The sequence below is a fragment of the Bactrocera dorsalis genome, chromosome 4, assembly GCF_023373825.1.
Source record: "Bactrocera dorsalis isolate Fly_Bdor chromosome 4, ASM2337382v1, whole genome shotgun sequence".
Lineage (NCBI taxonomy): Eukaryota > Metazoa > Arthropoda > Insecta > Diptera > Tephritidae > Bactrocera > Bactrocera dorsalis.
In genome coordinates, this window is record NC_064306.1 from 61,540,209 (window position 1) to 61,553,855 (window position 13,647).

The 13,647-nt window shown below is 34.4% G+C and overlaps 1 protein-coding gene across 2 annotated transcripts; it reads left to right on the forward strand.

The window, feature by feature from the left end:
• The first annotated feature begins 3,945 nt into the window (after positions 1-3,945).
• LOC105229771 (cytokine receptor) lies at positions 3,946-13,141 on the forward strand. Of its 2 annotated transcripts, none has more exons than XM_011210210.4 (12): positions 3,946-4,393; positions 5,620-5,702; positions 5,791-5,939; positions 6,005-6,116; positions 6,217-6,347; positions 7,383-7,593; positions 7,671-8,136; positions 8,204-8,507; positions 9,366-9,816; positions 9,877-9,988; positions 10,056-10,270; positions 10,333-13,141. In XM_011210210.4, the coding sequence occupies exons 1-12, from the start codon at positions 4,389-4,391 to the stop codon at positions 11,439-11,441; spliced, it is 3,348 nt and encodes a 1,115-aa protein (XP_011208512.2). In that variant the 5' UTR covers positions 3,946-4,388; the 3' UTR covers positions 11,442-13,141. The 2 variants fall into 2 exon arrangements, with proteins under 2 accessions (XP_011208512.2, XP_011208513.2); XM_011210211.4 differs by having other exon boundaries at positions 3,947-4,393; positions 7,419-7,593.
• The last annotated feature ends 506 nt before the right edge of the window (positions 13,142-13,647 follow it).

Here is a 13,647-nt window from a genome sequence, read left to right on the forward strand (position 1 = left end):
CGTATTAGTTTTGCGAGGATACCAAATTCAGACATCGTGGCATAAAGGCAGCTCCTTTTTGTGCTGCCGAAAGCAGCTTTGAAATATACGAGAGGTGGTGTGTGTCGATTCTCTTTTCACGGGTCTTTTCTAAGATTAGGTGCTTGGTGAATATCTGGTCGGTTGTTGATTTGCCAGGTCTAAAGCCACACTGATAAGGTCCAATCAGTTCGTTGACGGTGGGCTCGGTCAGCAATCCATCGGCCCCGCCGCTTTGTTGTTCTTCAGACGGGGGTAATTGCTATTCGAACTTCTTCATGGTCGGGCAATGGAACGTCTGCTCCATCGTCATCGATTGGAGAATCGGGTTCGCCTTCTCTTGGCGTAATACTTTCACTGTCATTCAGCAGGCTGAATAAGTGTTCTATCCATAATTTTAGTTCTGACGGCCTATTCTGTAACTCGATTCGAAAAAAAACTTTACTCGAATTCGGTTTTTGTATATTCTGTAACTCGATTTTTGGATTTTCAAGTAAATTTTCGGATAAAATAACGCAAAAACGAAATTTGTGCGAATTTATTTTGGCACAGGGTGATACAACTTTCGCATAATTATAAATTAGATCCGAATTTCGAATAGAATACATTTTCGAATCGAGTTACAGAATTGGGCCCCTGGGCATCGGTCACTAGATCACCTTTGAGGTTTCTACAAGAGTATGCTCCAGTCTTGAAACCTTCTGTCAGCCACCGCAGCCAGGTAGCTTGATAAATTTTCCAATTAAGGGACCGGATATTCCAGGTGCATGCCCTCACATCGTATTCCTTAATTCGTTTGCCATGGTCGTCATCAAAAGAGGGGTCTCTAATCCGAGGTTGCTTGTTATTTTTTATTGGGGGCATTTTTTACGTGGCGGGTCCCAAATCGGGCGCACAACCCTGCGGTGGGAATGTTTCGCCTTCTCACTTTAGCTCGCCTTCAAACGGATGTTCTTAGGCTAGCCAGAGGATACTTGGTCAAAGACCGGAAATCGTGAGCCATATGTAAAAGAATCGTTTCTGGCCACTCCCAAGTGATTGGCGATCAGAGAACTTTCCTCACTTACGCGAACTTATACTCATGACTCTATCCTCCATTCCGTAATGACGGCATTGATATACATACATACGTAAATATGAAGCTATGTAAAAACATATCCACATCTGACATCCAGTGTAAATCTTCTTGAAAATATGCCTTCATATATTACAATTAAATATATTATTCAAATAGTACCAGAGACCTTTGTAGTCTCGGCAAATTGCTCGAGTAAGCAAAGGAAAGAAAAATTGTATAACTGCTGGTTTTTCCAGCTCAACGTGTTTAAAAGCGCTGCTGTTTGTTGTTTGTTCGTTTCGTCAAAACTTGGAGGGTGTAGAGAGCAGTTTATCTGCTAGCATACTAGGTATTAGCTTAAGTGTGATGCGTCAGCCAAGTTAGGCGCTAAATAGTTTATTGTATTGGGAGTCTACGTTATTGCTCTAGCTTGAACCAGTCATCACTCCCTCGCATTGGTATGAATTCAAACAAAATGTTTTCTTAGATTGCCAAACGCGCCGCACACACACACGAAATAAATGTAGCAAATATATTTACATTTTTTGCAGCTTCTCAGACAAATCGTATTGGCCTTATCTTATAAATAAGGGTATAAAGAGAAACATTTGAATGAAAGTATACGTCGCGCGAGATTAAAATGGATTTGTTAAAAATAGCTGTTATGCGAAATTTCACTGGTTGTTTGGATGTGAAAGTCCCATCTTGGCATTGGTTGTGTAGATATCAAAATTTGATGAAGATTACTCTAAATGTTTTAAATAGTAGTTACTATTATTTATTGCACTTGTACCATTACTAGGTAGTTGGTTGCTATCTTCTTCCTATTGACTTATGAGTATTCCTTGGATTTGTCGAGTAGCAGAACAGCATTGAAAATGAAACCACCAGTTTTAATCCAGAAAAAGGAAGACTTCTTTATTGGCGTAGACACCGCTTATGCGGTTATAGCCAGGTTTACAATAGCGCGTCAGTCGTGCTTCCTTTTCGCTGGAGATTCCAAGCGTAGCCAAGTAATGTTTATTTAAGAATACAAAGTTTAACTTTGTTGCTGCCCTGTATCAAAATCACGAAGCGACATAGGAACTGAGGCGTGGTCAAATCAAATAGAGTGATTTTGTTTACTAAATTAAATACTAAATATGTATTAATGTCTCATATAAAAAAAAAAAAAGTGTAAATATTTGGTGGTTAGACATCGGTAGAGCCAAGTGATCCGACTACCTTCGAGATAAGATACCATTTGGCTCGATTATGCTTTCATATAATTGTATTTTTAGTTGAGTTGAGCGCCAGATTAAATATGCAAATACATATTTACCGAATAAATAACATGAATCGGTTTAGGAATAGTGAAAGTATAAAACATTTTGTATTTTTTACAAATTAATTACACAAAAGTTATCGATTTTCGAGAATTTTAACAAAATTTTTGACAGGCTTGATTCGTTAAAATTTGAAAAAAGCCTGGAAATCGTTATATTATATTTGGTATATAATGATAAGAGGTTTTAGCACTTTCACCGCGTTTTATATTTCACAACTTATCTGAAGCGACGCAGAGCAATATTTACTAAGTGTAGTTATATACTTAAAGTGTATCACCCAAGTAGTTTATGAGATTCGTATATTAAGCGTATTAGAGGCGGGGCCTCGCTTCGTTCTCAAACAGATTAAAACCATATATTTCTTTTACTTAGGTTTCTAGCTCAAATTGCTTTAGAGTTATAATGCACAATATTTTTTGCGAAATCGCGTTTTATGAGGGGGCCAAGATCCATCAAGAGATGTAGGTATTTACTCAAGTTAATTAGTGGACAAACAGTTATGCATTACGAAATCAAAGATTTTTGAGATCACATACATTTTGAGCAAGTAAAAAATTCAGCGAATGAACGCTCACACTTTTGTATGAGCAAAATATGCATTTATTTGCTGTTTAGAAATGTGCAAAGACGAACATTGCATTTAAGGCCCCGCAATGACATACACTCCAAGAAACAATTCACTACTCATTTCTCTCTTGCAAAATGTTAATTTTTTGCTGACTCCAGGCGTCGTTTACTATTAATCTCATTTTCCGTTTCCACAACAGTCGGGTCTATTGAACAGAAACAGATCCGAATTTCTAACCGGCCAAGGACTGTCAACTCGGCACCATGCCTCAAAAATACTTCACGAACGTTCTCTGCTTCCACAGCAACAACATTTATCTCATTTAAAAGAGAAAAATTATTCTAATTCCTCTGGGTTGCTTAATATGCAGTTACTGCTCTACGCTTGATGTGGTTCATTTCCGCCTCATACGAATCTTCTAATTTCAATTGCAGATTTTCGAGCGAAATACTTACAATCTTATACCGAGCACAAATTGTTCATTTAACCATCTTTCGTTTATTTGGCACTTTCAATTCAGCTCTTCTCAAGTTTTAGAATTTATAATTTTAAATTTCGACTGCCGACAAAAAAATATGCTTCTTGCCATTATTGGTTCTTGTCTATGATAATTTATATGCAGATCATTCACAGTTCAGAAGCAGAAACTGAGAACGTATGTACAAAGAACGTATACGTTCTCTGCGTTCACACGTTAAAGCATTCACAATGTAACAAACATTTATGTTAAAAAACTCAATTTACTTATGTTTCTAAAATTATTTTCCTATTTACAACACACAAACCGATTTCTTATATTAAACAGGTTATATATATTTAGCTTAATCAGCATAATGTAGTTTTGACTTCTGACACAAGTGTCTGCGCTTTGGATAAACGCAGCCATTCACAGTAGAATTTCTAGCGATTAACAAACAGACAACGCGGTATCGATTACATTTGGTATATATCGTGTTATATCAGCAAACACATAAAAAGGTCGTAAACCGCGCAAGCACAAAATAAAACCATGAAACAATCGAAAGTATTCACACACCATCGATAGGTGTTTTTGGAGTTGTTTTGTTCGGTGGAACAGAATTCATAACTTATTCAAATAAATTAATATTCGCCTGTGCCTTAGTGCTAAATATGTGTTTTATTTAAAGAAAAGAAACGGATTTATAACATGAGTGCCTTTCAAACACAAAAAATAATTGGTATTGAGTTATAGGCGTGAGAAAAAGCGATAAAAAAAATATTTAGTGGTGTTGCGCCGTAATGGAGGCGATTTTCTTGTGCGTGTCAAATCCTTAAATTTCAGATTTCAATTTGCCCGTGTTCTTAACAAATTGATTCATTGAATTATCTGGCTTTCGTATCGCTTTATCAATTCCAAAATTCGAAGAATAACACAGGAAATACTAGCTATCAAGCTATGAGGTGAGCACGGTGTTATTGGTAATTTAGAGGGGCGCCGTAAAATGTATGCATATATGTATATACATATGTACATAAGTATATTTAGATAAAGTGTAGGTAGCTAATATAAAACGCATATGTATAGATGTGTGTAAATGAATGGTATACCAATGTAAATAGTAAGGAACAAAAACAGAAGCGACAAGTAGATATGCGCAAATATGTTTGTGCATATGTTAATGGCATCAGAGTTATATTATGATAATAGCGTTTCTATGAAATAATGTGCAACAGTGGTAAACTTGTTTTTCAATACCAAATTTGAAATTTTTTATTATGATTTCAAATGAAATATGTAGATCGCAACGCAAGAAAAAAGATAAAGCGCAAACAATAACAAATATGTATAATTCGATGAATTATTAGGTATCAGCTTAATGACTTGGAGTTCCGGGAATTGTTTATTTTTATGCATATTAAATAGAAAGAAATATATTTTAAAAAGTTTTGAGTGGTGGAATATCACTTAAGATTATGGCTTTTTAAACATTTTCTGAGAAATGTACTACATATGTATGTATATGATTTAAAGGCTTTTTTGTTTTCATTAAAGGCAAAAGCTTTTATCCATGAACTGTCTTCTACAAATTTGTGAATTAATTTGCATGCTCTTGACTTTGTAGAACAAATATTTGCAAATTAATTGTATGTAAGTAAGCATATATTTTTGTTGTTTTTGGGTACGTTAATGGCGTAGAAATTGTGGTAAATATGATAAACAATGTAAACAAATTATATGGACTTTTTGATAACAGACTTTTTCATTTTGAAGCTTTAGCAACTTACCTGCTTTCATAATTGTCGCTATAAATATTTGCATATTTCATCAGCTTTATCTTCTATTATGTTTACCAAAAATATTTATTTTTTTATTTTATTTTTTTTTGTTTTTTTTTCCATATCTAACGGTATCCGGCCACGCGTTACTGTGGTATACATTTTATACTATTATACATACATATAACTGACACTTAATTTTTATATTGTATAAAGATTATTATGCGTAAATAAATTTTGAAAATTGTAAACGTGTAATTAAAAAGTGAGTTTATAAAGTTTTAGAGTTTTTTATTTTTTTTTTAATAATGAGGAAACATCACGCTTCAAAATAATATGTCCATCATTATCTATTCTTTACTGCAAAGCAAATATTAAAACATAATATCTAAAATTCTTTTTTTTTATAGTTTCAGATGTCTTCGTCTCGCTGTTCTTTATTGCATATGTACACTATGTACAATCTCCAACATTTTTGCGCAATCACCAGGTGGTATGTATTGTTAATTAATAAAAACATTTAAATATATTAATTATAAATATTTTTAATTTTTTTTTTCATCGTATGCCCACCTTTTCAGAAACCAGTCCTCGGATTATAATCGAAATCGGTGACAATGCGAACATCACTTGTCGCATGAATTTGAAAATGTTTGACGGCGAAAATAGTTCGTCATTATACTTCACGTCCGATGAACCAAAACATGAAGCTGCTCTCACTAATATAAGGGTAAATAAAACTAAATTTGGCATGCAATGCATTTATAATTTATTTACTAATCTTATCCGCCATAGATCATTAACGCCACAACGATTGTTTACATGCTGCGCAATGCCAGCGAGCAGTTTACGATTTACACGTGTAAAAGTGGTCAATATGCAATTTCAAGCACAGACGTCATTGTCGGTAAGCTAATTTGTAACAAAAATGTGCTTGTAATTTCTATATTGTGTAAAATGATATTCAAATAAAATTCTAAACGCATAAATGTAATTTACTTCCGTAGGTACCAAGCCCACAGAGGTTAAAGATTTTAACTGCCAGGCATTTGACTTCACCTACATGACGTGCTCGTTTACAATACCACAAAATATGGTTCCAACCACATATAATTTGAAATATATCACACAAAATGCGGTAAGTTTTTAAAATATAATTTACTTTTAATATGGTATTGTTTTATAAAATGCATTACAATATTTATTGATATTTTTGTTTATATATATGTATGTAATAAAGTCTTCTTCTTCTTAGTTGTAATAAAGTAATAATCTTATTAATTGTGCTGATCAAAGGTCTTGCATGTGATTATTGCACTAATTGCTATGCATACAAACATTCTAACACCTTTTTCTTATTACACATGTATATTATTTTGCTTAGAAATTATTTATTTATTATTAGTTTGTTTCTGGAGTATACATTTTAGACTAATTAATTACAAATTTCTAAGTAAAAATTAAATTTGCAATGTAAGTTCTTTTTTAAATTTATTAACAGCAATATCCGTTATATTAACTGCTGCTTCTAATAAAAAATAATATATTTTAACTTACTAATATAACATATTTTTTAGAGTTAACCTTAAATTTCTATCTAACACTTAAATGGTTTCGTGGAATAACTTAGTAATTTGTAAACAATAATAGTACGTTTGAAACAAAGCCACTATTTTGGCACAACAAACGAAACATTTTTCTATTTGAAATTCAATTTGGCGGAAAGTAACGTTACATTTTTCAATTTGGCGGAAAGCATTAAGCACGTGAAAAAGCCAGATTTGTTTAATGGTATCCCCTTATTGAATTCATGCATACAATGGTGTACATATAAGCAGTCATAGTCATATTATTTACATATATAATTATTTATTGATTTCCTATTACACTAATAATTTTTCTTTGTTTTTGAATAATTACGACTTTTTATTTTATTTTGGGTTTGCATATCATTTAATTACGTATATTTTATTACTAACATTGAATGATCGGCACGTTTAACACTACTACTGCAACTACTACTCGTTATCACACACACACCCACCCACAAACACACCAACTAAAATTTGCATGCACTTGTGTGTCTTGTCTATACAATATAACTTTACTAATATGGCACAATCGATACGTAAACAAAACAAAAAAAAACACAAAATAAAAAAATAAATAAAAGGCAAGAACGGCTGATAATCGCACGATATATTCACAGAATTATATACTGAATTGTGTAAAGTTGGTGAAAGAAGGCGACAAAGCCACTTGTAACTTTACCTTGGAGGATGGCAGCTATAAGCCCAACTTTGAGTTTTACAATTTTCGCTTGACAAGCAACAATACATTGGGCGCGCTTACACAAAATTTCACCATCAATCACAAAGAAATTGGTGAGTGCAAAAATCAACTTAAAAACAATATTATTATAATTTTTTTAAAACCATTTAATTCACCCTTTCAATTACAGTGAAACCCGCTATTAGCAACTTCCGCATTGAGGACATCTCATCCAACGCTTGTGTGCTAAAGTGGGAAATGGAACGTTATTCATCGTATAAGCTAAATCGCCTGCAAATGGAGGTGCATTTACAATCGCCGCACTATCAAAGCACGAGGAACTTCACATGCAAGAAATGTAACAATCGTGAAATGTTCGACTTGTCCATCGACGATTTGCCCTACGCCTACTATGAATACAATATAAGTTTGCGCATAAAGATGCGAATGCCAGCGGCAACTTGGAGCGATGCATACAGCATTGTTTTTCGCACGCTGCCGCTAGCGCCCGAAGTGCCGCCTCAAGTGGATGTGAGCAGTTTCTACTTGAATGCCACGCATTTGCGTTTGTTTTGGTATCCTACGGCGGAGTATCATAGAAATGGTACGAATTTCCATTATATTGTGAAGCTTACGCAAAAGGATGGCGTCCCAGTGTAAGTGTACTGTTACTTTCAAGCAACTCCATAGATTAACTAACTTATTTTTTGTTATTTTGTTTAGTAATCAAGCAGCGCTGCATAAGGCCGTGCCCACTGTAGCCTTTCCCTGGAACAGCGCGCACAGTTATGATTTCAACATTTGGAGCAGCAATGAAATGGGTGTGTCTTTGCGTAGTAGTCGCATATATGTGCCAGCGTTGCCGAAAAACTACGACGAGCGTACACCGTTTGGTATAAGAAATGTGTATCACTCTTTGGATCGCACTTATACGTTGCTGTGGAATGCGCCGGAGGATGCGGAGGGTCTAGAGAGCTATACGGTTTTTTGGTGTCAACCTAAGAGCGTCGCTTCCAATGAGTGTCATGTATGTATAAATTTATCAAACAGTTATTTCGAAAGTATGACAAGTTTAGATTTTTATTGGTTCCAACTCTTTCTTTAATGAACTTTTGTGTGCTTGCGTTATTGAAACTTTAGAGCCATTATATTGCTTGAAATTTATTAGTATTGACTTTATACGGGAAGTGGTTTTAAATATTCAAATTCCAATTCAAATTTTTCAGTTTGAGGTTATATTTAACAAAGTGTTTATGGTATTGTTGCTGAGGTCAACAGTCTGTGCTTGTGTATAAAACGAATTCCGTTGCGATCACGTAACCTTGAACTGTCGTAGAAACGATTATGGGATGAAAATTCGAATTATTTTGGTTCTCTGATATACCTATAAGAGGCCCATCAAAGGCGAGCAAGTTCATATTATTCACATTCCTTTTCGTATCTTTCCAAACACACTATGTTTTATTTAAATTATTTATTTTTCACCTTAGGGGTAAAAAATTGTGTTAAATGACATGCTTATTTTCATAAATTGCAGTTTTACAAGTTCATTGTATTGTATGTACTAATTATGAAAACGAAAACAATGCATCAGCTGATTTATAATAGGGTCCCATTTTTTTGTTATTTTATCATTTAATTGCGCATTTTTTGCAGGGTGTCATGTAAAATTTGCACAATGTTGCTATATAATGAGGAAAATTTTTCATTGAAAAAAAATACCATAATTTGCTATCCAAAATGTTCAGAAAATGTAAAAGAAAATACAAAAATCGAAATTACATACACTAAATCCGAGAACCACATTTCGATGCTTTAATGTTAATTGTTTATTGATGATATTTATAAATGATAAATAACCCAAGCACTCCCTTGATATTTGCAGAACATTATCGGATTTACGCAGCTAGATAAGAAGGCGCTGAATTTCACAATAGAACACAGTGAAACGTTGATCTTAGCAGTCGCGGCCAATTATCGCGATTATTACACGGGCATGCATTGGGCAAAGTGCACGGCGGACGTATTAAATGACCTCGAGAAATTAGAACCGGAAGTTGAAGCAAATGCCTACTCGATAAACGTGCGCTGGAATTCGGAGCACACATGCGCCTCGCTTATCAAGGGCTATACAATTAACTATTGCCAAACGAAACCCGCGAAGAAACCAAAGTGCTGGGGTAAATCCGAACGCATTAATGTGGACAAAAGAGACAACAAATATGAGATTAAGAACCTAAAACCAAACTCGACCTATCAAATAGAGATGTACATTTATTCCGACCTAAAGGAGGGGCCAAAAAGCAATAAGCGTGTCATACAAACACAAGAAGGCGGTATGTATAGATTTTAAATTCTTAAAATTGAGTATGATTAACCGTTTATTGGTTTCACAGCGCCCACGCCACCAAGGAACCTTAACTTTGAGAACATAACAAGCCAATCGGTGGCGCTGTCATGGCAGTCGCCGCAAGAGGCCAACGGCAAAATACGCTACTACATTGTGACGTAAGTGCACGCCGTTATTTAACTGTATAAAACAAAATCAAAAATTAATGTTTCTTTAACATTGCAGCTATAATCGTGAAAACCAGACTGTGCACTGCAAACACTTGAGTGGTCCGTATTGCTTCGTTGCAAGTAGGCGTGGTGAACGTTACGGCATTGAGAATTTAACGTACACGCTGCAAAACCTAAGCAGTTTCACTAATTATACAATTTGCATCAAAGCATTCACCGTTGCTGAATCGCTGCCCAGCAATTGTGTGGTTGTAAAAACACACGTGGGCGGTAAGTTTTTCATTAGCAAGCTTATTTTTTGTATTTTACTAATAAATGTTACGCATTTGCAGTGCCCACCAGCCCCATAAACCCCCATTTCGTCGAAACAAACAAGGTAGTTTGGGAAGAGCCCGAAGTGCCGTCGGGGCGTGTGGACTACTACGAAGTGATTTTCGAAGCCAAATTGAGACAAGTGGTCGAAGGTCGTTATATTTCGCGCATAAACAATGGCAGGCTATGCACTCTGCCCAGAAGAAAGAATTGCGACAATGAGGATTACGGGTATACGATTAGTATACGAAGCGTTAATATCGCCTATGCAAATGAGACCGATACAAAACTCGCGCAGCACGCCAAACAGTATACCGAATATGACCCTTATGTATCATCCGACAATTATGAGTTGCGTTGCGTTGAGGCGGCGCCAATCTCACCTGCGACGCCAAGTAGTAAATACATCGAATATAGATCGGATGCGGTTCGCTTCTACGAAAACCGTTGCAGTCCACCTGCCAAAGCTGATAGCAAACTATGGATTATTATATTTTGCATAATAATAGGCGCTTCATTCATATTCATGTGTGGTCTGCTCATCTATAGAAGATGTCATGCGATGGCTGCTATTAGCTGCAAGATACCACAAAACTTGGAAGATTTGGTCAATGGTTCTGCCGACAAACTGCGTGAACATGAGAAGTTTATGAGCTCCTCTGTCAAACAAAATCATTATAATAGCGAAAATGGTAGTTTACTAACAACAAGCATTTCAAATGATTCCAACTACTCTTACAATGGCACACGCTATTCGGCTACAACAAAAAGTAGTTATTGTGATAGCAGGAACACGAGCGATTATGGCAACAGCCATGCGACCGACGATTATTGTATACAAGATCCCTTGACATTATCCAACACAGCATTGCTGACGCCCGTGCCAGAAACGGGCTACATGACAATGACCACGCCGATAAACCCTGCGCCGACGCAACTGAAACCCGCGAATGTCGGTAGTATGTTGGATAATGGTTATGTGCTACCGAATGCTTTGCCAACGGAGGCCAGTGAAAAGCCATTCATGATTGCTTTGGCAGCAGGCGATGGTTACGTACATCCGAATAATCGGCAGTCCTTCAATAATGCGAATATAAGCAGCGCAAATTACATAACCGCTATGAGGTAAAAGAAATAGGGTGGAGAGAAATATGTTAAATCTACACTGTAATGGCGTACCAAAAAAGAAATAGCAAGTGACTTCTGCTACTGCGCAGCGCCGAGCGTGCTCGCGCATGTGCGCTGTGCGCAGACTTTTGTCGTGTGTCCACCGCATGGCACAAGTGAAAGCAATAAAAAAGTCAGATGTGTCTATTATTTATAAATTATAGCACAGTGGTGTCCCTTTCTAACAACAAAGTGATGAAAGTGAGGTTAAATTGTTATGCAACTGAGTGGTTAACATTTTTAATTGCCTTCACAGCATTCAATATTCTAATTGTTATGTAATATTTGCTTATAAAATTCTAACGAAAGTATAAAACACACCAAAAAAACAAAACAACAAAAAAGCAAGTGTTGTCACAAATCACATTTTACTACATCACAACGGTATTAGTAAATATTTATTATAGCTTTAAATAACAGTGAATTTGCGCTTGTAATTAGACAACGAAGAGTAGCAAATAGCAGAAAGTCGTAAGGAATTTCATAACCTCAATTTTATAAATTTTTTTTTTTTACTTTTTTAGTTGACTTTGTTTTGGCAGACGCCCGCTAAAGTTTATCTTTTTGCACTAAAAAGAGTTATTGTATGAAAATAAGCTTTTTTATTTTACTTTTATTGTTTTTCTAAATCATTTTACTTTTCCCATGTATATAATATGACATTTTGTAATATTTTGTATTAAGCAAGTAAGTCTACAACTTTTAGAAAGTGATTTTCTAAATCAAAATTGCTTGCTCTACAAAAAAGGTCTTAATCATTTTTTTCATAGGCACATTCCTTTAAAAGTTATACGCAGTCAAAGTTATATATTTATCAAATCTACTGAGTATTTGTGGGTGATTAACATAATACATGCTGTGTTGCTCATACGACATGGTGTACTGTATCAATGCAGTACCTTTAATGCAGTACCTTTAATGCATAACTTCAACCAGGCATAGCTTCTGAAAGAGTTGTTTAATGAAAAAAAAGAATAGAATATTGTTTTTAGTGCAGAAAATTTCGTTTCAGAATATCAAGGTTGTAGGTTTGTTTGCGTAATGCAAAACAACAAAAAATCCCATGTTGTAAATCTGAGTAAAAAAAAATGTTCTAAATTGAAAAATAAAAAAACTTTTTTAGAGCAGAAACTGAAAGTTCAGCAAGCGTCCGCAAAAAAACACTTAATATGAAAAGTAACACACACGCATTATATATATTATATATACAATAGATATTTACCTCGCTTAGCGTGAATGCATTACAAGCCAAATTCACTGTTCGAAAACGAAGTGCAGCTACCAATATAAATATGATATATAAATTATTAAATATATTTATGTATTATAAACACAAAGTCTGTCAAGTGCCTTTATTAAGCAAATTATTAATTGTTTAGTTCATTAATTTAGCTTTATGTATTTTTTAGTGTAATACGCTGTATAAATATTATTTTTAAGTTATAAATATTATTTTTAAGCTTTCGATGCATGTAAATATATATATAGAATATACATAAAGCTTTTGCTTGACGTCAAACTCAACGAAAGAACATAATTTTATTGCTAATTATATAAGTTAAAGTGGCCTTTTACGCAATATTTGTATTAGAAATTCTTAGATTTGTAAGCCTAAACAGCATTTTTAGCTTAAATAAAACAAAATAATTTGCAAGATTTAAAATATATTTATAAAAACAACAAATAAAATGTTAATTTAATATTTTCCGGCAGCTAACGCACGCAGTATGCTTGTTAACTATACCGTTAAGTCCAAATTTTTTGCAACGAAATTCATTTTGAAGGAAATCATCGCTTAAAACGGCAAAATAACGTAACATCATCTTTTCATAAAGGAAAAACGTTATAATAGAAGCCTCATATTGAAACAAAATTTGAGTTTTGGTTATAAAATGGTTATATATTGGTTATCATACACCCATATTGAAACAAAATTTCAGTTTTGGTTATAAAATGGTTGTATATACTGGTTATCATACACCCATTTAGAAATAAAATTTGAGTTTTGGTTATAAATTGGTTATTATATCCGAGAAGCGTTTTTCGATTATTTTTGATGATACGTTCGGTTGCATTTAAGTGACGAAATGCTTAAACTTCAAATAATAAACTTGTTTAGTCAAATATCTAAACGAATTGCTTTGACATAAGCTTTTTCGGTATAAAAA